The following is a 26,255-nucleotide window of genomic DNA, read 5'->3' as shown; positions in this document are numbered from 1 at the left end:
ATTGTGTGATGTGTGTGGAAACTGGATCGGATAATTATGCACCAAAAAAATAAAATAATAATAATTCACTTCATTTAGCCCTCATTCACATCAGCTGGACTGAAAAACACTGGAATTGTATTTATAAAAAAAACGCCTGCATGTGGTGCGAGCAATTTCAAACAGCTTTTGATCTACGCGAGCATCTACTTATAAAGCTATGGCTTCCTTCTCGGCCTCAACCACCTATTATCTTTGTGACTGCACAAAGTATATAGAGAGTCTGGAACCTAACCTATATTTATGCGAGAAGGTTGTGGACAGTAAAATAACTCCAAAGCAGCCAAGACGAGTTGCCGGATGGTTTTCGATGTGATTGCACAAAAGGGGGAGATACTCAAGAAACAAATTTAATCGGCACGATCCGTTGGGCTGTTTTGCTACGAAGGATACTTTTCCAACTCCAACCCCCCCAAATAAATAAAAACATTGTTGATTATCTGCAAAGACACCGGCTTGATTACTTGGCTTTGCAGTTTGTCCTGCAAAGAAAACTTGACAATACCAAAACCTGTATCATCTTTTCTCCAAGCCTGCTGAACTCTCCAAACAGAGAGAGAGAGAGAGAGAGAGAGAGGTATTGGTATCATAACATGCAAGCTCCAAATAAACTCTTTGTTCTGCATATCACAGCAAAAAAAACAGCATCATCTCCACACTACAAAACACACCATTCCAAACCTGCTCCACTCCACACTGAGAGAAGTGGGTAACATAACAAGCACATAACATGCAAGCTCCAAATATGAAATTCCCTTTGCTGAAACCCAACGCTCAGAAATGCCGTTTGTTTGGGCATTTCACAGGGGGGAGCCAGCCTGAAGGTGTGTGGAGTGGGGCGAAGGGGCGAGGGAGAGACAGAGGAGGGTTTGTGTGAGTCGAAGAGAGGGGAGAGAGGGGAAAGCAACCAGGTCAGGCCAGAGGGCCACAGAACACAGAGAACCTGTATAAAGGCAACATTCTCCCTGATCAGCATTAAGCTATGTACACACACACACACACACACACACACACACACACACACACACACGTGTGTGTAGAAACACAAACCGCACACCCACACACACACACGGACGGACGCGCACACACGCATGCACACACACAACCATTTTGCAAATTGCAACCTGACAAACACAAACCAGACCCCTTCACCAGAAATCGCAAACCTGGCTAAGAACGCTTTCTCAAACTGACAAATTCTTAAGAAAGTACTTTTGGCTAGGTGAGACATTTGGTTTCTGTTTCAAGGTAAAATACATATTTTCCACTGTAAGTGAACCATTAAAGTTATACATCCTATTCCTATTCACCTCTATTGCAATAATCTACTCAATTCTATATCACTAGGTTAAAAGGTTACGTTTTACATTGGCAGCCAGATATTCTAAAAGCATCAGTAGTAATAGTCAATCTGTGTATTGGATCAGAGACGGGCTCCTATTGGCCAGTTAGTCTCACACTCTTCAGATGGCTCAACAACAATGTAGTTAGTTGTAAACACACCGAATGCGGGGGGGAGAAAAGTCTCCAGTTTTCCATTCATTCTAAAACAATGTACTCTATAGGCTTTTAGAAAGGGTGAGATTCTCTGAAACAAACAACTTGTCAACAGAGCTAGTGTGTGGAGTTGGACTGGGAGTAACAATGACTACACATAATATGAAGCACACAGTTGCTGCTAAAATAATTGTAGGTTTATTGTCTGTCTTTTGAGAGTGCCCCGTATACCGTTCAACTCCGTGGCATAAAGAGCAAAGACTTAGCTGTAGTTTGATTTATCTTAAATTTACTTAAAAACAACACAAGCTTTAAATTGTGCACACCTGACTAACAACAGCCCCATATCTCCACACGAAGCCCGCTGAGGTAAGCCAAGCCACACATGAATTACGCTCACAGAGTGAGGCTGGCACCTCTTTTGAAGCCTGATGAGACATTTCCTCACAACTCACGGGTTCTCACCATTGATTGGGCGATGCCAAGTAGCAGGTGACCTATTACAACCCTCCACAAACAAGCATGCTAATTGCTAGGAAGCTCTATAAAGATCTGAGGCCCTCAGCAAGGTTGAGCTCTATTGCGTCCTTGCAGGCTACGAATGGAAAACTTCGCCTTTGGTGGCAGAGAAACATCACATTTACCTCAGCGGATAGGTGAATATTGCCTTCTGAGGTAAAATGTGATAGTTTACGACCGTTTCATTTACTTTGGCTGAATTCACCAAGCCATGTAAATGAGTTCCTCCAGGGGTAAAATTGGGTTTAATGGCGTTACTAGAGGCAATTATGTATTTACGCACGGGCAGTGTGGTTTGTTTTTCTAATAGAGGGGAAAGCTACAGAAATGTCACTTGTTTGGCCTCTGGATTAAATTAAAAACAGTTCATGCAGTGGCCTTTGTGGCAGTAAAGGACAGTGGACAGTGCAAGTAATAAATGAAGTCCACCACAAGGTGGCGATAATGAATTAAATAATGGGATAGATTGGTTTATATAGAAGTGCGGCCAGGCCGTTAATAACTGCTGTTCACAAAGTTGGAAAAAACTAAATCTGTTCCATCTCACCAGTGACAAAACAGACAGGACCATCTTCAGTGCCACATGTGAGACTCGGTCTTGGTAATTCCATACAAAAACTATGAGTGGAAAACCCTGGGCCATCTTCGCTGCGCCACTGAGGTTTATTTTAACCCACACAACACTACGTCTCCCATGACGACAAAAGGGTGAGAGAGTGGTGCTCTCCTTTCTCCTTTTACCATCTCTGAACACACAGCATCTCTCCCTCGCTCTGTAAAATCAGTGTGTGTGTGTGTAGTAACCATTAGCATTACAGGGTCGTGACTGGGGGTGCTACTCAGAGATACAAAGGCATTCTTCCAGTGTGGTATTTACGACAGAGCACTAATCTACCACCAGTCCTCCGTTTGATTGGGCTAGGGAACCATCGTCACGGAAACAGCCCCCCCCACTATCAGTACTAGCCCGAGAGCCTCTGCTTCGCCCATGAGCCTCCAGGAAGGGACAGATCTAGGATCCGCCTCCCCTCCCCCAAATCTGAACCATTAGTGGGAGAAAAAATACTAAACTGGCCCAAGATCAGCATCTAGGTGCAACTTCAACGCTACTCCTTATATTGTGTGACCCCTTTGTGATAATAATGACTGTCTGAATTTGCAGTTGATCAAAACATTATTTGCACATAGCTTATTGCCTGCATCCCAAATGGCACCCTATTCCCTATATAGTGCACTACTTTAGACCAGGGCTCTGGTCAAATGTAGTGCACTAGGGTATAGGGTGCCACATTTGGGCCGCAGACAAGATCACAGAAGAATGATTCACTACTCTTACGCCTTCCTCCAAGTTCTACTTCAAAGGGAATTATCTTGGTTGTTTATTGCTAAGTAAGGTGTTGTTAAGAGATCTGTCTGAATCATTGCTTAGTCAGAATTCCAGTTTAGGTGACGAGGGTTACAGTTTAACTCCAATTGAGGTAACCACACACTGAATGGAAGAGTGGTGGCTCACTTGTGGGTTCATTAGAGGTGTGTGTGTGCGTGTGTGTGTTGGGGGGTTCATTAGAGGTGTGTGTGTGTGTGTGTGTGTGTGTGTGTGTGTGTGTGTGTTGGGGGGTTCATTATTGGTGTGTGTGTATAAAATGGACCACACCCCATCAACAGCTCGCACTTCTGAAACAACCAATCCACAACAAGTCACTACCTAGCCCTGTCTCATATCAGTGTACCCTCAAAAACATCCCCCCTTCAGTAGCCTACTTTGGTTAACATGCTACATTCAGTGTGCGTCGCTTTCAGAATGCCCCCTCAGACATGGCACTATTTATTTGACCTTGACTAGGAACAATTACGACCCCAAACTGAAGGGTGACTGACAGCTTTCTTAAGGCTCTCTGGGACATTAGACAGGACCTGTCCAGGATTAGAATGAGTCTTTTTGTTTCCCAGCCTACGTAAAGCGGTCCCAAGCAGGGGTCCCAACACTACTGCACCTACGGAGGTCCACCACTCCTTTCAGACACCCCAACCCCCTCGCTTATCGGCTTCAACTTCCAATCATCACCCGCTTTGTTAGGCTTTATTAGGACGCCACAGCGGCCAAAAGGAACAAGTACTTTTTTTTTTTGTAACTGGGTGTGTTGCTGTGTGTGTGTGTGTGTTTTGGGGGGCAACTAGCAGTGCCAGGGTCATTGAGCTGGTCTGGTCTTGAGGAAACAGAGTGAGTGGGAGTGTGATTTATATTGGCCAAGCGCTCTGTTGAGTTAGACACGGTCTGCGTAGAGAGTGTGTGTCTGTGTGGACAGGGGTGGGCGGTGTGAACGGAGCAGAATACCAGGTCTGACACACACACAGACAGGTCCAGTGCTAAGCTACGCTAACGCCGAAGCTTGACGAAAGAAACACTGTGGATTCTAGAACATGTCTGCCCTTAATAAAAACAATAATAACACATGGGTTTCATATAAGCCTAGTGCTTTTCGAAGTCACTTAAAGCTAGGCTAGCTATGAAGCTAGGCTAGCAATACACATGACGACTGGTTAGCATCCTGCATTTGACAAAACTGCTTCAGACAGCTAATTTCATTGTTAGCCTACTAAAGATACAAGCTACTTGGTCTGAGAGAGGTTCCAAAAACAACTGGTCACAATATAGAGACTATGAATCAGCCAGTGTTGTGTTCGAGACCACCTAAAGCACGACCGATTCAACACCAAGACCCAAAGCTAATCAAGTCAGAGTCAAGAATATGGAGACTATGAATCAGCATTCTTTCCACTTTTGGACCAACCTCGACAAAAACCACTAGCGTCTGACTCATTGAAGGAATTTATTCCCAGCTCTGTCTTTAACTCATTCACCTCAAGAGAGCTTCAAAGGACAGGAGAAGAGGAACCTCAGTTCTCAAATGAGTTCTGCTTCCATGTATCTTCTGTTCAATGACATGCTGCTACATTTTACATTTAAGTCATTTAGCAGACGCTCTTATCCAGAGCGCCTTACAAATTGGTGCATTCAACTTATGATAGCTAGTGGGACAACCACCCTAGGTGTTATATTTTTATAGAAGGATTACTTTTATACTATTCCAGGTAGACTATGTATTGATAATTGCGTAAACCCACAATGGTGTGGAAATTATGAGAGTGGGATAGAGGTAGAGAGTGAACATGCCTGTATTTGAGTGTGTTTTTGGGTGCAAGTGAAGTCACGTACTCATATATACACTGCTCAAAAAAATAAAGGGAACACTTAAACAACACAATGTAACTCCAAGTCAATCACACTTCTGTGAAATCAAACTGTCCACTTAGGAAGCAACACTGATTGACAATACATTTCACATGCTGTTGTGCAAATGGAATAGACAACAGGTGGAAATTATAGGCAATTAGCAAGACACCCCCAATAAAGGACTGCTTTGCAGGTGGTGACCACAGACCACCTCTCAGTTCTTATGCTTCCTGGCTGATGTTTTGGTCACTTATGAATGCTGGCGGTGCTTTCCCTCTAGTGGTAGCATGAGACGGAGTCTACAACCCACACAAGTGGCTCAGGTAGTGCAGCTCATCCAGGATGGCACATCAATGCGAGCTGTGGCAAGAAGGTTTGCTGTGTCTGTCAGCGTAGTGTCCAGAGCATGGAGGAGCTACCAGGAGACAGGCCAGTACATCAGGAGACGTGGAGGAGGCCGTAGGAGGGCAACAACCCAGCAGCAGGACTGCTACCTCCGCCTTTGTGCAAGGAGGAGCAGGAGGAGCACTGCCAGAGCCCTGCAAAATGACCTCCAGCAGGCCACAAATGTGCATGTGTCTGCTCAAACGGTCAGAAACAGACTCCATGAGGGTGGTATGAGGGCCCGACGTCCACAGGTGGGGGTTGTGCTTACAGCCCAACACCGTGCAGGATGTTTGGCATTTGCCAGAGAACACCAAGATTGGCAAATTCGCCACTGGCACCCTGTGCTCTTCACAGATGAAAGCAGGTTCACACTGAGCATGTGACAGACGTGACAGAGTCTGGAGATGCTGTGGAGAACGTTCTGCTGCCTGCAACATCCTCCAGCATGACCGGTTTGGCGGTGGGTCAGTCATGGTGTGGGGTAGCATTTCTTTGGGGGGCCGCACAGCCCTCCATGTGCTCGCCAGAGGTAGCCTGACTGCCATTAGGTACTGAGATGAGATCCTCAGACCCCTTGTGAGACGATATGCTGGTGCGGTTGGCCCTGGGTTCCTCCTAATGCAAGACAATGCTAGACCTCATGTGGCTGGAGTGTGTCAGCAGTTCCTGCAAGAGGAAGGCATTGATGCTATGGACTGGCCCGCCCGTTCCCCAGACCTGAATCCAATTGAGCACATCTGGGACATCATGTCTCGCTCCATCCACCAACACCACGTTGCACCACAGACTGTCCAGGAGTTGTCGGATGCTTTAGTCCAGGTCTGGGAGGAGATCCCTCAGGAGATCATACGCCACCTCATCAGGAGCATGCCCAGGCACTGTAGGGAGGTCATACAGGCACGTGGAGGCCACACACACTACTGAGCCTCATTTTGACTTGTTTTAAGGACATTACATTAAAGTTGGATCAGCCTGTAGTGTGGTTTTCCACTTTAATTTTGAGGGTGACTCCAAATCCAGACCTCCATGGGTTGATACATTTGATTTCCATTGATCATTTTTGTGTGATTTTGTTGTCAGCACATTCAACTATGTAAAGAAAAAAGTATTTAATAAGATTATTTCATTCATTCAGATCTAGGATGTGTTATTTTATTGTTCCCTTAATTTTTTTGAGCAGTGTATATATATATATACATACACACACATACATACACACATATACACAGTGCCTTCGGAAAGTATTCAGACCCCTTGATTTTTCCCACATGTTGTTACGTTACAAACGTATTCTAAAATGGATAAAACATTTAAAAATCCTCAGCAATCCACGCCAAACTGAGCAATCGGGGGAGAAGGGCCTTGGTCAGGGAGGTGACCAAGAACCCGATGGTCACTCTGACAGAGCTCTAGAGTTCCTCTGTGGAGATGGGAGAACCTTACAGAAGGACAACTATCTCTGCAGCACTCCACCAATCAGACCTTTATGGTAGAGTGGCCAGACAGAAGCCACTCCTCAGTAAAAGGCACATGACAGCCCGCTTGGAGTTTGCCAAAAGGCATCTAAAGACTCTCAGACCACGAGAAACAAGATTCTCTGGTCTGATGACACCAAAATCGAACTCTTTGGCCTGAATGCCAAGAGTCACTTCTGGAGGAAACCTGGCACCAACCCTACGGTGAAGCATGGTGGTGGCAGCGTCATGCTGTGGGGATGTTTTTCAGCTGCAGGGACTGGGAGACTAGTCAGGATTGAAGCAAAGATGAACGGAGCAAAGTACAGAGAGATCCTTTATAAAAACCTGCTCCAGAGCGCTCAGGACCTCAGACTGGGGTGAAGGTTCACCTTCCAACAGGACAATGACCCTAACCACACAGCCAAGACAACGCAGGAGTGGCTTCGGGACAAGTCTCTGAATGTCCTTGAGTGGCCCAGCCAGAGCCCGGACTTGAACCCGATCAAATATCTCTGGAGAGACCTAAAAATAGTTGCGCAGCAACGCTCCCCATCCAACCTGACAGAGCTTGAAGGGATCTGCAGAGAGGAATGGGAGAAACTCCCCAAACACAGGTGTGCCAAGCTTGTAGCGTCATACCCAAGAAGACTCGAGGCTGTAATCACTGCCAAAGGTGCTTCAACAAAGTACTGAGTAAAGGGTCTGAATACTTATGTAAATGTGATATTTCCGTTTTTTATTTTGTATACATTTTTTTTATGTTCTTGCTTTGTCATTATGGGGTATTGTGTGTAGATTGATGAGGGGAAAAAACAATTTAATCAATTTTAGAATAAGGCTGTAACGTAACAAAATGTGGAAAAAGTCAAGGGGTCTGAATACTTTCCGAATGCACTGTGTGTATGTGTGTACATGCATAAATACAGTGGGGGAAAAAAGTATTTAGTCAGCCACCAATTGTGCAAGTTCTCCCACTTAAAAAGATGAGAGAGTCCTGTAATTTTCATCATAGGTACACGTCAACTATGACAGACAAATTGAGATTTTTTTTCTCCAGAAAATCATATTGTAGGATTTTTAATGAATTTATTTGCAAATTATGGTGGAAAGTAAGTATTTGGTCACCTACAAACAAGCAAGATATCTGGCTCTCACAGACCTGTAACTTCTTCTTTAAGAGGCTCCTCTGTCCTCCACTCGTTACCTGTATTAATGGCACCTGTTTGAACTTGTTATCAGTATAAAAGACACCTGTCCACAACCTCAAACAGTCACACTCCAAACTCCACTATGGCCAAGACCAAAGAGCTGTCAAAGGACACTAGAAACAAAATTGTAGACCTGCACCAGGCTGGGAAGACTGAATCTGCAATAGGTAAGCAGCTTGGTTTGAAGAAATCAACTGTGGGAGCAATTATTAGGAAATGGAAGACATACAAGACCACTGATAATCTCCCTCGATTTGGGGCTCCACGCAAGATCTCACCCCGTGGGGTCAAAATGATCACAAGAACGGTGAGCAAAAATCCCAGAACCACACTGGGGGACCTAGTGAATGACCTCCAGAGAGCTGGGACCAAAGTAACAAAGCCTACCATCAGTAACACACTACGCTGCCAGGGACTCAAATCCTGCTGTGCAAGACGTGTCCCCCTGCTTAAGCCAGTACATGTCCAGGCCCGTCTGAAGTTTGCTAGAGTGCATTTGGATGATCCAGAAGAGGATTGGGAGAATGTCATATGGTCAGATGAAACCAAAATAGAACTTTTTGGTAAAAACTCAACTCGTCGTGTTTGGAGGACAAAGAATGCTGAGTTGCATCCAAAGAACACCATACCTACTGTGAAGCATGGGGGTGGAAACATCATGCTTTGGGGCTGTTTTTCTGCAAAGGGACCAGGACGACTGATCCGTGTAAAGGAAAGAATTAATGGGGCCATGTATCGTGAGATTTTGAGTGAAAACCTCCTTCCATCAGCAAGGGCATTGAAGATGAAACGTGGCTGGGTCTTTCAGCATGACAATGATCCCAAACACACCGCCCGGGCAATGAAGGAGTGGCTTCGTAAGAAGCATTTCAAGGTCCTGGAGTGGCCTAGCCAGTCTCCAGATCTCAACCCCATAGAAAATCTTTGGAGGGAGTTGAGTCCGTGTTGCCCAGCGACAGCCCCAAAACATCACTGCTCTAGAGAAGATCTGCATGGAGGAATGGGCCAAAATAACAGCAACAGTGTGTGAAAACCTTGTGAAGACTTACAGAAAACGTTTGACCTGTGTCATTGCCAACAAAGGGTATATAATAAAGTATTGAGAAACTTTTGTTATTGACCAAATACTTATTTTCCACCATAATTAGCAAATAAATGCATAAAAAATCCTAAATGTGATTTTCTGGATTTTTTTTCTCATTTTGTCTGTCATAGTTGACGTGTACCTATGATGAAAATTACAGGCCTCTCTCATCTTTTTAAGTGGGAGAACTTGCACAATTGGTGGCTGACTAAATACTATTTTCCCCCACTGTACATATATACATACATACATACATACATACATGCATACACACACACACACACACACACACACACACACACACACTACCAGTCAAAAGTTTGTACACACCTACTCATTCAAGGGTCTTTCTTTATTTAAAAAATGTTTTACATTGTAGAATAATAGTGAAGACATCAAAACTATGAAATAACACATGGAATCATGTAGTAACCAAAAAAAGTGTTAAACAAATCAATATATATTCTATATTTGAGATTCTTCAAATAGCCACCCTTTGCCTTTATGACAGCTTTGCACACTCTTGGCATTCTCTCAACCAGCTTCACCTGGAATGCTTTTCCAACAGAAGTAGTTCCCACATATGCTGAGCACTTGTTGGCTGCTTTTCCTTCACTCTGCCGTCGGACTCATCCCAAACCATCTCAATTGGGTTGACGTCGAGGGATTGTGGAGGCCAGGTCATCTGATGCAGCACTCCATCACTCTCCTTCTTGGTAAAATAGCCCTTACACAGCCTGGAGGTGTGTTGGGTCATTGTCCTGTTGAAAAACAAATGATAGTCCCACTAAGCCCAAACCAGATGGGATGGCGTATCGCTGAAGAATACTGTGGTAGCCTTGCTGGTTAAGTGTGCCTTGAATTCTAAATAAATCACAGTGTCACCAGCAAAGCACGCCCACACCATAACACCTCCTCCTCTATGCTTTACGGTGGGAAATACACATGCAGAGATCATCCTTTCACCCACAGCGCGTCTCACAAAGACACGCCGGTTGGAACCAAAAATCTCAAATTTGGACTCCAGACCAAAGGACACATTTCCACCGGTCTAATGTCCATTGATCGTGTTTCTTGGCCCAAGCAGGTCTCTTCTTCTTATTGGTGTCCTTTAGAAATGGTTTCTTGCAGCAATTCAACCATGAAGGCCTGATTCACACAGTCCCCTCTGAACAGTTGATGTTGAGATGTGTCTGTGACTTGAACTCTGTGAAGCATTTATTTGGCCTGCAATTTCTGAGGCTGGTAACTCTAATGAACTTATCCTCTGCAGCAGAGGTAACTCTGGGTCTTCCATTCCTGTGGCGGTCCTCATGAGAGCCAGTTTCATCATAGCGCTTGATGGTTTTTGCGACTGCACTTGAAGAAACTTTCAAAGTTCTTGAAATTTTCCGTATTGACTGACCTTCATGTCTTAAAGTAATGATAGACAGCTGTTTCTCTTTGCTTATTTGCGCTGTTCTTGCCATAATATGGGCTTCGTCCTTTACCAAATAGGGCTATCTTCTGTATACCCCCCCTACCTACACAACTGATTGGCTCAAATGCATTAAGGAGGAAATAAATTCCACCAATTAACTTTTAAGAAGGCACACCTGTTAATTGAAATGCATTCCAGGTGACTACCTCATGAAGCTGGTTGAAAGAATGCCAAGAGTATGCAAAGCTGTCATCAAGGTAAAGGGTGGCTATTTGAAGAATCTCAAATATAAAATATATTTTGATTTGTTTAACACTTTTTTGGTTACTACATGATTCCATATGTGTTATTTCATAGTTTTGATGTCTTCACTGTTATTCTACAATGTAAAGAGTAGTAAAAATAAAGAAAAACCCTTGAATGTGTAGGTGCGTCCAAACTTTTGACACACACGAAAAAACATATGCATACTCACACACACACACACACACAGTAGAATTACTTACGCTTCATTTGGCTCGTGTGTTGGTGACTGCCCTGTAGAGAACAAGAAAACAGGAGTGTGTGAAAATAGAGAAATTTGCGATCGCCTTTTTATCACATCCCATTTCACTTCTGGTATTACAATCACAGGTCAAGGCCAAAGGCTGAGGATTCAGAAAGGGCTTTAGTATCACTGAGGGAAGTTAACACCCAGTTTGTGTTTTTGGCCTTGGTTTACCTCCATAAATCATCTGTTTGAGACGGAGTGTAGCTAGTAGTTGATGTTCAAAACTGCCAAGCATCTAATCGGTGATTTCAATTATGACTCTTGTAATTACAACTCTACAACATGGCCCAAAGCATCATTATATAGCATAACACACCATAATACACCATTATATGTCCTGGGAGAAACATGAATGATAAATTGCTAGTGCCATGAGTTTAGAAATAAAATTCCCACCAGTGACATAACACAACTTCTCCCTCTACTTCTGTTTTCAATAGCAGCCTTGGTAAATGTTCACTCACTAAAAGCACTAACATTATTGTACCCAGATTCCTACGCGTGAGGATAGCTAGCGCTACAATTTTAGCCGGCTTTCGCACTAAAACTGTCAGCGGCGTGGGCCTTTAAAAAACGAGTTTATCTAGAATCACATAAAAGCAGTTGAAAACATTTGGAGAGCAAAAAACACTGGGGAAACTGTTTCTGTGCTCGGCTAGATTTAGGAATGGTCGTTTTTACGTTAGGGAGGTGAGAGAGTTATAATAGCACTCTTCAATAAATCTCAGTGCGGTGCCAGGAGTATGAGGTTGTGCATATGGCCCCTTGACTTGTGTCGCTCCAGTTAATTTAGATCAATGGCATTGCCACATAATAACCCTCCAAAATAACTGTCCAGAACGGGAATAGGGCTATGATCGCTACTTGGGTGAATGAATCGATTGTGACTTATGAGTAGTGAACAGAAAGACCATATCCCCTGAAAGGAAAGTCCAATTACCAAAAGAGTGCAATTTGCCTGGTCCAGGAGTAGCTAAGACTGCTGGGTTTATTTATTGAGTAGGGGAGTGGTTTCTGAAACCATGTATCCCACGGTAGGTTTAACAACCATCTCTGTATCGCTCTCCGTTTACGTGTGAGAGAGACAAAAAACAAGAGTTAAAGAGGGAGAGAAAGACAGACACAGGCTTAAGAGAGACAGACAGACACAGGCTTAAGAGAGAGACAAACAGACACAGGCTTAAGAGAGAGACAGACAGACACAGGCTTAAGAGAGAGACAGACAGACACAGGCTTAAGAGAGAGAAAGACAGACACAGGCTTAAGAGAGACAGACAGACACAGGCTTAAGAGAGAGACAGACACAGGCTTAAGAGAGACAGACAGACACAGGCTTAAGAGAGAAAGACAGACACAGGCTTAAGAGAGAGACAGACAGACACAGGCTTAAGAGAGACAGACAGACACAGGCGTAAGAGAGACAGACAGACACAGGCGTAAGAGAGACAGACAGACACAGGCTTAAGAGAGAGACAGACAGACACAGGCTTAAGAGAGAGACAAACAGACACAGGCTTAAGAGAGAAAGACAGACACAGGCTTAAGAGAGAGACAGACAGACACAGGCTTAAGAGAGAAAGACAGACACAGGCTTAAGAGTGACAGACAGACACAGGCTTAAGAGAGACAGACAGACACAGGCGTAAGAGAGACAGACAGACACAGGCTTAAGAGAGACAGACAGACACAGGCTTAAGAGAGAGACAGACAGACACAGGCGTAAGAGAGACAGACAGACACAGGCTTAAGAGAGAGACAGACAGACACAGGCTTAAGAGAGACAGACAGACACAGCTTTAAGAGAGAGACAGACAGACACAGGCGTAAGAGAGACAGACAGACACAGGCTTAAGAGAGAAAGACAGACAGACACAGGCTTAAGAGAGAAAGACAGACAGACACAGGCTTAAGAGAGAAAGACAGACAGACACAGGCTTAAGAGAGAAAGACAGACAGACACAGGCGTAAGAGAGAAAGACAGACAGACACAGGCGTAAGAGAGAAAGACAGACAGACACAGGCTTAAGAGAGAGACAGACAGACACAGGCTTAAGAGAGAGACAGACAGACACAGGCTTAAGAGAGACAGACAGACACAGCTTTAAGAGAGAGACAGACAGACACAGGCGTAAGAGAGACAGACAGACACAGGCTTAAGAGAGAGACAGACAGACACAGGCTTAAGAGAGAGACAGACAGACACAGGCGTAAGAGAGAGAGACAGACAGACACAGGCGTAAGAGAGACAGACAGACACAGAGCCCACCAACCACTCCTTACCCAGCTTTACGTAGAGCACGCCGGTGGCGGAGATCTCCTTGACCGGGTTGGAGGCCACGCACTGGTAGTAGCCTGTGTCCGTGGTGTCCAGGTCCGTGATGCGCAGCTTGGAGCCCGCATCGGTCTTGCGGATGGAGATGCGCCCCTGCTCCTGGACCACAGGGGCGTCGTTCTTCAGCCAGCGGATGGTGGGCCGCGGATTGCCCGTCACCTTGCAGTGCAGGGTGGCTGTCTGGCCCTGCACGATGGTGATGTTGTTCACCGGCTCCTGGAACTCCAGGAAGTAACCTAGGAGAGAGGTCACAGGTTAGGTTGAAGGTTAGGGGTTAGAGGGCTAGGGGAAATATCAATGAGGGATGGAATGTTGGGGTTGAAGACTACGTTCTCTTGTCCTGGTTGGTCTTCGGTCAAAGTTTTTCCTGCACTTCTCACACTGTTGTGCCGACTTGAACCGTACTCTGCTGGCTTGGATGTTTTGTATTCACTTTGTTGTTTCTAACATAGTTCCAGTAACTATGGTGGACGTGTAACTAACCAGGCCAGTGCAGTTCAGCTCGGCTCAGTAGTGTGAAAAGGGTACAGAGGCCTATTATAGATACGAGGCAACATACAGCACTGTGTTGAATCAAAGGGAAAGAATGCATAGAACAATATTGTGAAGCTCCAAGGCCTGTCCTGTTCTTTACTGCAGTGTTGCAGAGAGAAACACCCATTCCCCTCTACTGATATCTCTATTAGATGTGACCGAGGACTGCAGCGGTGGACACATTATCTCAATGGCTACAATAAGGAACACGCTAGTGGAAGCATTAATGAGTGAGGGGCTGATCCTTTTCTTTTCATCCAAGGGTGCGTCCCAAATGGCACCCTATACTCTATATAGTGCACTACTTTTGACCAGAGCCCTATGAGCCCTGGTCAAAATTAGTGCAATATGTAGGAAATAGGGTGCCATTTGGGACACACCCCCAGTTTCCTGTCTGGAAGAGAGGAGAGTTAGAGCCAAACAATCATGCTTCCCACCCATCCCCCCACTTCCTGTTCAATGGAGGTTGAGTACTTCCTGCATCCCTCTTTCTTTCTCTCTCATTCACTCTTCATCCCTCCTGCCCTCCAGCTGCCTATTTTTAGAACACAAGGCCCACAATTAGAAAAAACATGTGCACATTTATCTATATGCCAACAGCGCCTAATTTATCAACCATTACAGAGAACACATCCTAATTGTTAAATTGCTGCATATATATTCAGTCAATAAAAAAAACAAGTGCCATTTAAGATTGATTTATTGAAACCGTAATATGAACTGGTTATATCTTGGAACACAATCTTGAAAATGGTAGTAACCTCAGCAGTAACCTCAGCAGTGGCGGCTTGCATAAGCCTATGGCTGTGCAATGGCATAGCCTTGTTTTATTAATTTAGCAGACAAGACGCTCCTATTTCCCGAGGCCTTATCACAGTCAAGACACACCTAATATATCGTTTTAAAAAACATGTAATATAACAGAATAAAATAGAACAGAATATTTTTCTAAATGAAAAAAAAGTTGCCGGTGCGAAGTGATGCGCACCTCGTGCCTGGGACAGTAGTTCTCAAAGAGTGATCATTTGAAACGGGGCTCAATTTGGAGAATAAAAAAACAAAACATATATAAAACATCAGGGTTACAAACCAAAGTCGGTCTTCTTTTCAATATACAGAGGTTCGGTTTAGTTCATTCTGCCTGTTCTTTGGGATTTTCTAAATGGATGAACAATTCCACATTGAACATTGCATGGTGATGAATTACGGCCACAACATCTATTTGGTGAGTAGGCATATGCTTAATGATTCTGATGAAAATACGCTCTGTCTTTATCAAACTAATGTTTTTGCATATTTTCAGTGTGGAACGTGTCTATGTTTAGGGCGGTTATAGCCTACGCTAACCAATTCTAAACGGCACTAGCAGTTTGCAAAGTAGTATACGCGGAAAATAGACGGGACTCAACTATTCGAAAACTGCAGATCGTTGTTGGAAAACATATTTTCCTACTTCCATCAACCAGTCCATTTTCAATTTGTAATAAAACAGTCATCATTTGGCAAGGAATGTAGCTTGTGTATCCCATGAGTTAGATACGTTTTTATAGGCATTTATCTCTGTAGGCCTAACGGGAGCACTCAGTCTGCACGCGTGTGTGGAGGAAGCGGCCGGAACACAATTGAGTGAATGAGACACTGAGGGGAAAGGGAATTTAGGGAGAAGAACAGTGTGATGCTTGGTTTCTTTTTTGTTCTGCCCCGCAAACGCACATGCACAACTGGAACACTAGAGTCAAAGTAAATTAACGTGGTCTTCAAGACAACATTTCACTTGCCAGTTCGGGCAGCCAAAAAGGACATTCCACCAAAAAAGTGGGACAGTAAAAAAAAGAAAAATCTGATCTCTGATTAAAGATCGAGTTGACGTCCGTTAGAATACTCGATTACTCACGCCCATCCATGCGCGCAACCTTGTGACGGTGGCCACATCTGGATTAGGTAACACTGACTCTTCAACAAAACAAACATGTCACTTCCTCTCGACAGAGATTGAGGGAGTAGGGTGGGAGAGGGAAGGAGACCTCCTCTCCCCTCTGCTGCTCACAAGGAGGTGAGAGGAGACGAGGTGAGGAATACCACAGCCAATGAACTCTCTCTCTCGATCTCGATATAGAGGGTCCGGGAGGAAGGAATGGAGAGAGCGGAGAGAGTGTGAGAATGAGAGAACGAGGGAGAAAGACTAAAGAGAAAGACCTCAGCCATTGGATAAGAGACCCAGACCGAACCCACACTACACAGTCATGTGATCCCGCCCTGTCGCCAGGTAACCAATGTTAACAAACGTTGTCCAGAGTCAACACTCTGGTCAAGACCAGTAGACCACTGAACCATAAAAATAGCCAATATAATATCTAAGGACTGAACTCTGCGTGCCAAGGTTACAGAAGCCTAGCCCCAGACCTGCATGGCCTTTAGCCAACTGCTTTAGCAGATTTGGGGTCCATTCCATTTCAACTCTGCAAGGTATATATCATCAATAATCACATTGGACATGGGATTGGAGTCAAAACAATTTCTGTTCACATTTATGTCCTGTTCATATATTGTATCCTATTCCCTATATAGTGCCCATAGGCTTCTGGTCAAAATGCATGATGTAGGACAGTGTTTCCCAACTCCAGTCCTCCAGTAACCCCAACAGCACACATTATGTAGAACAGTGTTTCCCAACTCCAGTCTTCCAGTAACCCCAACAGCACACATTATGTAGGACAGTGTTTCCCAACTCCAGTCTTCCAGTAACCCAAACAGCACACATTATGTAGGGCAGTGTTTCCCAACTCCAGTCCTCCAGTAACCCCAACAGCACACATTATGTAGGGCAGTGTTTCCCAACTCCAGTCCTCCAGTAACCCAAACAGCACACATTATGTAGGGCAGTGTTTCCCAACTCCAGTCCTCCAGTAACCCCAACAGCACACATTATGTAGGACAGTGTTTCCCAACTCCAGTCCTCCAGTAACCCCAACAGCACACATTATGTAGGACAGTGTTTCCCAACTCCAGTCCTCCAGTAACCCCAACAGCACACATTATGTAGAACAGTGTTTCCCAACTCCAGTCCTCCAGTAACCCCAACAGCACACATTATGTAGAACAGTGTTTCCCAACTCCAGTCCTCCAGTAACCCCAACAGCACACATTATGTAGAACAGTGTTTCCCAACTCCAGTCCTCCAGTAACCCCAACAGCACACATTATGTAGAACAGTGTTTCCCAACTCCAGTCCTCCAATACCCCCAACAGCACACATTTTAATTGTTACCCTGGACAAACACACCTGATTCAACTAGTCATCAAGCCCTCAATGAGTTGAATCAGGTAAGAGGAAAATATAGTGTACCCTATAGAGGGCGTAGTGTACCCTATAGAGGGCGTAGTGTACCCTATAGAGGGCGTAGTGTACCCTATAGAGGGCGTAGTGTACCCTATAGAGGGCGTAGTGTACCCTATAGAGGGCGTAGTGTACCCTATAGAGGGCGTAGTGTACCCTATAGAGGGTGTAGTGTAGCCTATAGAGGGCGTAGTGTACCCTATAGAGGGCGTAGTGTACCCTATAGAGGGCGTAGTGTACCCTATAGAGGGCGTAGTGTACCCTATAGAGGGCGTAGTGTACCCTATAGAGGGCGTAGTGCACCCTATAGAGGGCGTAGTGCACCCTATAGAGGGCGTAGTGTACCCTATAGAGGGCGTAGTGCACCCTATAGAGGGCGTAGTGTACCCTATAGAGGGCGTAGTGTACCCTATAGAGGGCGTAGTGTACCCTATAGAGGGCGTAGTGTACCCTATAGAGGGCATAGTGTACCCTATAGAGGGCGTAGTGTACCCTATAGAGGGCGTAGTGTACCCTATAGAGGGCGTAGTGTACCCTATAGAGGGCGTAGTGTACCCTATAGAGGGCGTAGTGTACCCTATAGAGGCGTAGTGTACCCTATAGAGGGCATAGTGTACCCTATAGAGGGCGTAGTGTACCCTATAGAGGGCGTAGTGTACCCTATAGAGGGCGTAGTGTACCCTATAGAGGGCGTAGTGTACCCTATAGAGGGCGTAGTGTACCCTATAGAGGGCGTAGTGTACCCTATAGAGGGCGTAGTGTACCCTATAGAGGGCGTAGTGTAGCCTATAGAGGGCGTAGTGTACCCTATAGAGGGCTTGTGTACCCTATAGAGGGCGTAGTGTACCCTATAGAGGGCGTAGTGTACCCTATAGAGGGCGTAGTGTACCCTATAGAGGGCGTAGTGTACCCTATAGAGGGCGTAGTGTACCCTATAGAGGGCGTAGTGTACCCTATAGAGGGCGTAGTGTACCCTATAGAGGGCGTAGTGTAGCCTATAGAGGGCGTAGTGTACCCTATAGAGGGCGTAGTGTACCCTATAGAGCAGGGGTGTCAAACTCATTCCATGGAGGGCCTAGTGTCTGCAGGTTTTTGGTTTTTCCTTTCAATTAAGCCCTAGACAACCATGTGTGGGGAGTTCCTTACTAATTAGTGACCTTAATTCACCAATCAAGGACAAGGGAGGAGTGAAAACCCGCAGCCACTAGGCCCTCCGTGGAATGAGTTTGACACATGTGCTATAGAGGGTGTAGTGTACCCTATAGAGGGCGTAGTGTACCCTATAGAGGGCGTAGTGTACCCTATAGAGGGTGTAGTGTACCCTATAGAGGGCGTAGTGTACCCTATAGAGGGCGTAGTGTACCCTATAGAGGGCGTAGTGTACCCTATAGAGGGCGTGAGTGCACCCTATAGAGGGTGTAGTGTACCCTATAGAGGGTGTAGTGTAGCCTATAGAGGGCGTAGTGTACCCTATAGAGGGCGTAGTGCACCCTATAGAGGGCGTAGTGTACCCATAGAGGGCGTAGTGTACCCTATAGAGGGTGTAGTGTAGCCTATAGAGGGCGTAGTGTACCCTATAGAGGGCGTAGTGTACCCTATAGAGGGCGTAGTGTACCCTATAGAGGGCGTAGTGTACCCTATAGAGGGCGTAGTGTACCCTATAGAGGGCGTAGTGTAGCCTATAGAGGGCGTAGTGTACCCTATAGAGGGCGTAGTGTACCCTATAGAGGGCGTAGTGTACCCTATAGAGGGCGTAGTGTAGCCTATAGAGGGCGTAGTGGAGGTTAGATATATCTCTGGGATAGAAAGGAGAGGGAGGGAGGTGGTCAGGACATGATCACTTCAACAGAGAGAGAGAGCTGCGCCTGATACACATCTCTGGAGAGAGAAGGAGATGGGGGAGACATGTCGGATGGGTTAAGGGAGAAAGAGGGGGAGAAGGTAGAGAGGGGGAGCAAGGGAGAAAGGGAGAGTGAGAAACGGAGGTGCAAGAGAGAAGTAGGAATAAAGTGGTGAGTGAAAGAGAGAGCAAGACAATGAGAGAAAGTAAGCAAAGGGAGGGAAAAGGAACTAAGATGAGATGGAGAGGGGATGGGAGAGGGGGAGATGGAGAGAGGGGGAGAGAGGAGGAGATGGAGAGGGGATGGGAGATGAGGAGATGGAGGGAGGAGATGGAGAGGGGATGAGAGAGAAGGAGATGGAGGGGGAGATGGAGAGGGATGGAGAAGGAGGTAGAAGGGGATGAGAGAGGAGGAGATGGAGGGGGAGATGGAGAGGGATGAGAGAGGAGGAGATGGAGGAGGAGATGGAGAGGTGTGAGAGAGGGAGATGGAGGGGGAGATGGAGGGATGAGAGAGGAGGAGATGGAGGGGGATGAGAGAGGAGGTGATGGAGGGAGGAGATGGAGAGGGATGAGAGAGGAGGAGATGGAGAGGAGGTGATGGAGAGGGGATGGGAGAGGAGGAGATGGAGAGGGGATATGAGAGGAGGAGATGGAGAGAGGAGATTGAGTGGGGAGATGGAGAGAGGATGAGATGGAGGGGGATGAGAGAGGAGGAGATGGAGGGAGGAGATGGAGAGGGGATGAGAGAGGAGGAGATGGAGGGGGAGATGGAGAAGGAGATAAAGAAGGATGAGGGAGGGGGAGATGGAGAGGGATGAGAGAGGAGGAGATGGAGGCGGAGATGGAGAGGGGAGATGGAGAGGGGATGAGAGAGGAGGAGATGGAGAGGGGATGAGAGAGGAGGAGATGGAGGGGGGAGATGGAGAGGGGATGAGAGAGGAGGAGATGGAGGGGGAGATGGAGAGGGATGGAGAAGGAGATAGAAGGGGATAGAGAGAGGAGGAGATGGAGGGGGAGATGGAGAGGGATGAGAGAGGAGGATATGGAGGGGGAGATGGAGAGGGGATGAGAGAGGAGGAGATGGAGGGGGAGATGGAGAGGTGTGAGAGAGGGGAGATGGAGGGGAGAGATGGAGGGGATGAGAGAGGAGGAGATGGAGGAGGGATGAGAGAGGAGGAGATGGAGGGGAGATGGAGAGGGGATGAGAGAGGAGGAGATGGAGGGGGAGATGGAGGGGATGAGAGAGGAGGAGATGGAGAGGGGATGGGAGAGGGGGAGATGGAGAGAGGGGGAGAGAGGAGGAGATGGAGAGGGGATGGGAGATGAGGAGATGGAGGGAGGAGATGGAGAGGGGATGAGAGAGAAGGAGATGGAGGGGGAGATGGAGAGGGGATGGAGAAGGGAGGTAGAAGGGGATGAGAGAGGAGGAGATGGAGGGGGAGATGGAGAGGGATGAGAGAGGAGGAGATGGAGGAGGAGATGGAGAGGTGTGAGAGAGGGGAGATGGAGGGGGGAGATGGAGGGGATGAGAGAGGAGGAGATGGAGGGGGATGAGAGAGGAGGTGATGGAGGGAGGAGATGGAGAGGGGATGAGAGAGGAGGAGATGGAGAGGAGGTGATGGAGAGGGGATGGGAGAGGAGGAGATGGAGAGGGGATATGAGAGGAGGAGATGGAGAGAGGAGATTGAGTGGGGAGATGGAGAGAGGATGAGATGGAGGGGGATGAGAGAGGAGGAGATGGAGGGAGGAGATGGAGAGGGGATGAGAGAGGAGGAGATGGAGGGGGGAGATGGAGAAGGGAGATAGAAGGGGATGAGGGAGGGGGAGATGGAGAGGGATGAGAGAGGAGGAGATGGAGGCGGAGATGGAGAGGGGAGATGGAGAGGGGATGAGAGAGGAGGAGATGGAGAGGGATGAGAGAGGAGGAGATGGAGGGGGAGATGGAGAGGGGATGAGAGAGGAGGAGATGGAGGGGGAGATGGAGAGGGGATGGAGAAGGGAGATAGAAGGGGATGAGAGAGGAGGAGATGGAGGGGGGAGATGGAGAGGGATGAGAGAGGAGGATATGGAGGGGGAGATGGAGAGGGGATGAGAGAGGAGGAGATGGAGGGGGAGATGGAGAGGTGTGAGAGAGGGGGAGATGGAGGGGGAGATGGAGGGGATGAGAGAGGAGGAGATGGAGGAGGGATGAGAGAGGAGGAGATGGAGGGGGAGATGGAGAGGGGATGAGAGAGGAGGAGATGGAGGGGGAGATGGAGGGGATGAGAGAGGAGGAGATGGAGAGGGGATGAGAGAGGAGGAGATGGAGGGGGGAGATGGAGAGGGGATGAGAGAGGAGGAGATGGAGGGGGGAGATGGAGAGGGGATGGAGAAGGGAGATAGAAGGGGATGAGAGAGGAGGAGATGGAGGGGGGAGATGGAGAGGGATGAGAGAGGAGGAGATGGAGGGGGAGATGGAGAGGGGATGAGAGAGGAGGAGATGGAGGGGGAGATGGAGAGGTGAGAGAGGGGGAGATGGAGGGGGGAGATGGAGGGGATGAGAGAGGAGGATATGGAGGGGGAGATGGAGGAGGGATGAGAGAGGAGGAGATGGAGGGGGAGATGGAGAGGGGATGAGAGAGGAGGTGATGGAGGGGGAGATGGAGAGGGGATGAGAGAGGGGAGATGGAGGGGGAGATGGAGAGTGTGAGAGAGGGGAGCTGGAGGGGATGAGAGAGGAGGAATTGGAGGGGGAGATGGAGGAGGGATGAGAGCGGGAGGTGATGGAGGGGGGAGATGGAGAGGGATGAGAGAGGAGGAGATGGAGGGGGAGATGGAGAGGGGATGAGAGAGGAGGAGATGGAGGGGGAGATGGAGAGGTGTGAGAGAGGGGGAGATGGAGGGGGGAGATGGAGGGGATGAGAGAGGAGGAGATGGAGGGGGAGATGGTGGAGGGATGAGAGCGGAGGTGATGGAGGGGGAGATGGAGAGGGGATGGGAGAGGAGGAGATGGAGGGGGAAGATGGAGGGGGATGAGAGCGGAGGTGATGGAGGGGGGAGATGGAGAGGGGATGAGAGAGGAGGAGATGGATGGGGAGATGGAGAGGGAGATGGAGAGGGATGAGAGAGGAGGAGATGGAGAGGGGAGATGGAGAGGTGTGAGAGAGGGGGAGATGGAGGGGGAGATGGAGGGGATAGAGAGAGGAGGAGATGGAGGGGGATGAGAGAGGAGGAGATGGAGGGAGGAGATGGAGAGGGGATGAGAGAGGAGGAGATGGAGAGGGGATGGGAGAGGAGGAGATGGAGAGGGGATGGGAGAGGAGGAGATGGAGAGAGGAGATTGAGTGGGGAGATGGAGAGAGGAGGAGATGGAGGGGGATGAGAGAGGAGGAGATGGAGAGGGGATGAGAGAGGAGGAGATGGAGGGGGGAGATGGAGAGGGGATGGAGAGGGGAGATAGAAGGGATGAGGGAGGGGGAGATGGAGAAGGGAGATAGAAGGGGATGAGAGAGGAAGAGATGGAGGGGGAGATGGAGAGGTGTGAGAGAGGAGGAGATGGAGGGGGGAGATGGAGGGGATGAGAGAGGAGGAGATGGAGGGGGATGAGAGAGGAGGAGATGGAGGGAGGAGATTGAGAGGGGATGAGAGAGGAGGAGATGGAGGGGGGAGATGGAGAGGGGATGAGAGAGGAGGAGATGGAGGGGGGAGATGGAGAGGGGATGGAGAAGGGAGATAGAAGGGGATGAGATGGAGGGGGGAGATGGAGAGGGATGAGAGAGGAGGAGATGGAGGGGGAGATGGAGAGGGGAGATGGAGAGGGGATGAGAGAGGAGGAGATGGAGGGGGAGATGGAGAGGTGTGAGAGAGGGGGAGATGGAGATGGAGGGGGAGATGGAGGAGGGATGAGAGATCAGGAGATGAGGGGGAGATGGAGAGGGGATGAGAGAGGAGGTGATGGAGGGGAGATGGAGAGGGAGGAGAGAGGAGGAGATGGAGGGGGAGATGGAGAGGTGTGAGAGAGGGGGAGATGGAGGGGATGAGAGAGGAGGAGATGGAGGGGGAGATGGAGGAGGGATGAGAGCGGAGCTGATGGAGGGGGAGATGGAGAGGGGATGGGAGAGGAGGAGATGGAGGGGGATGAGAGCGGAGGTGATGGAGGGGGAGATGGAGAGGGATGAGAGAGGAGGAGATGGAGGGGAGATGGAGAGGGGATGAGAGAGGAGGAGATGGAGAGGGATGAGAGAGGAGGAGATGGATGGGGAGATGGAGAGGTGAGAGAGGGGGAGATGGAGGGGGAGGTGGAGGGGGAGATGGAGGAGGGATGAGAGCGGAGGTGATGGAGGGGGGAGATGGAGAGGGGATGGGAGAGGAGGAGATGGAGGGGGAAGATGGAGGGGGGATGAGAGTGGAGGTGATGGAGGGGGGAGATGGAGAGGGGATGAGAGAGGAGGAGATGAGAGAGGAGGAGATGGAGGGGGGAGATGGAGAGGGGAGATGGAGAGGGGAGGAGAGAGGAGGAGATGGAGGGGGATGAGAGAGGAGGAGATGGAGGGAGGAGATGGAGAGGGGATGAGAGAGGAGGAGATGGAGGGGGAGATGGAGAGGGATGGAGAAGGAGATAGAAGGGGATGAGAGAGGAGGAGATGGAGGGGGGAGATGGAGAGGGATGAGAGAGGAGGAGATGGAGGGGGAGATGGAGGAGGGATGAGAGCGGAGGTGATGGAGGGGGGAGATGGAGAGGGATGGGAGAGGAGGAGATGGAGGGGGAGATGGAGAGGGATGAGAGAGGAGGAGATGGAGAGGAGGAGATGGAGAGGGGATGAGAGAGGAGGAGATGGAGGGGGGAGATGGAGAGGTGTGAGAGAGGGGGAGATTGAGGGGGAGATGGAGGGGATGAGAGAGGAGGAGATGGAGGGGGAGATGGAGGAGGGATGAGAGCGGAGGTGATGGAGGGGGGTAGATGGAGAGGGATGGGAGAGGAGGAGATGGAGGGGGATGAGAGCGGAGGTGATGGAGGGGGAGATGGAGAGGGATGAGAGAGGAGGAGATGAGAGAGGAGGAGATGGAGGGGGGCGATGGAGAGGGGAGGAGAGAGGAGGAGATGGAGGGGGATGAGAGAGCAGGAGATGGAGAGGGGATGAGAGAGGAGGAGATGAGGGGGAGATGGAGAGGGATGAGAGAGGAGGAGATGGAGGGGGAGATGGAGAGGTGATGGAGGGGGGATGAGAGAGGAGGAGATGGAGGGGGGAGATGGAGAGGGGATGAGAGAGGAGGAGATGGAGGGGGAGATGGAGAGGTGATGGAGGGGGGATGAGAGAGGAGGAGATGGAGGGGGATGAGAGAGGAGGAGATGGAGAGGGATGAGAGAGGAGGAGATGAGGGGGGAGATGGAGAGGGGATGAGAGAGGAGGAGATGGAGGGGGAGATGGAGAGGTGATGGAGGGGGGATGAGAGAGGAGGAGATGAGGGGGGAGATGGAGAGGGGATGAGAGAGGAGGAGATGGAGGGGGAGATGGAGAGGTGATGGAGGGGGATGAGAGAGGAGGAGATGGAGGGGGAGATGGAGAGGGGGATGAGAGAGGAGGAGATGGAGGGGGAGATGGAGAGGTGATGGAGGGGGATGGGAGAGGAGGAGATGGAGGGGGATGAGAGAGGAGGAGATGGAGAGGGGATGAGAGAGGAGGAGATGAGGGGGGAGATGGAGAGGGGATGAGAGAGGAGGAGATGGAGGGGGAGATGGAGAGGTGATGGAGGGGGGATGAGAGAGGAGGAGATGGAGGGGGGAGATGGAGAGGGGATGAGAGCGGAGGTGGTGAGGGGGGAGATGGAGGGGGATGAGAGAGGAGGAGATGGAGAGGGGATGAGAGAGGATTACATTTACATTTTAGTCATTTGGCAGATGCTCTTATCCAGAGCGACCTACAGTTAGTGAGTGCATAATTATTTTTTTTCAGATGGAGAGGAGATGCGAGAGGTGGCGATGGAGAGGGGATGAGAGAGGAGATGGAGAGGGGATGAGAGAGGAGGTGGTGAGGGGGGAGATGGAGGGGGATGAGAGAGGAGGAGATGGAGAGGGGATGAGAGAGGAGGAGATGGAGGGGGAGATGGAGAGGGATGAGAGCGGAGGTGGTGAGGGGGGAGATGGAGGGGGATGAGAGAGGAGGAGATGGAGAGGGGATGAGAGAGGATTACATTTACATTTTAGTCATTTGGCAGATGCTCTTATCCAGAGCGACCTACAGTTAGTGAGTGCATAATTATTTTTTTTCAGATGGAGAGGAGATGCGAGAGGTGGCGATGGAGAGGGGATGAGAGAGGAGATGGAGAGGGGATGAGAGAGGAGGAGATGGAGAGGGGGTGAGAGAGGAGAAGATGGAGAGGGGGTGAGAGAGGAGGAGATGGAGAGGGGATGAGAGAGGAGGAGATGGAGGGGGGAGATGAAGAGGGATGTGAGAGGAGGAGATGGAGGGGGATGAGAGAGGAGGAGATGGAGGGGGGAGATGAGAGGGATGAGAGAGGAGGTGATGGAGAGGAGATGAGAGGAGGAGATGGAGAGGGGATGAGAGAGGAGGAGATGGAGGGGGGAGATGAGAGGGATGAGAGATGAGGTGATGGAGAGGAGATGAGAGAGGAGGAGATGGAGAGGGGAGGAGGCGATGAGAGGGGAGGAGAGGGGATGAGAGAGGAGGAGATGGAGAGGAGGAGATGCAGAGGGGATGAGAGAGGAGGAGATGGAGTGGAGGAGATGCAGAGGGGATGAGAGAGGAGCACATGGAGAGGGGATGAGAGAGGAGGACATGAGAGGGGATGAGATGGAGGAGATGGAGAGGGGAT

General features: G+C 48.7%; 1 protein-coding gene across 2 annotated transcripts in view; it reads right to left on the bottom strand.

The window, feature by feature from the left end:
* The window catches only part of ror2 (receptor tyrosine kinase-like orphan receptor 2), a 136,342-nt gene that overhangs the window by 14,549 nt on the left and 95,538 nt on the right, over window positions 1–26,255 (bottom strand). For both annotated transcript variants that reach the window (XM_041897353.2, XM_041897354.2), the window contains exons 3-4: window positions 13,677–13,964; window positions 11,353–11,383 (exon numbers count right to left, since the gene is read on the bottom strand). In XM_041897353.2, coding sequence (XP_041753287.1) covers window positions 11,353–11,383; window positions 13,677–13,964 — 319 coding nt within the window. The remainder of the gene's footprint in view (window positions 1–11,352; window positions 11,384–13,676; window positions 13,965–26,255) is intronic.

This window comes from Coregonus clupeaformis, chromosome 15 (genome assembly GCF_020615455.1).
Source record: "Coregonus clupeaformis isolate EN_2021a chromosome 15, ASM2061545v1, whole genome shotgun sequence".
Classification (NCBI taxonomy): Eukaryota; Metazoa; Chordata; class Actinopteri; order Salmoniformes; family Salmonidae; genus Coregonus; species Coregonus clupeaformis.
The sequence above is the reverse complement of the archived record's forward strand: the minus strand, read 5'-3'. Positions and strand labels throughout refer to the sequence as shown.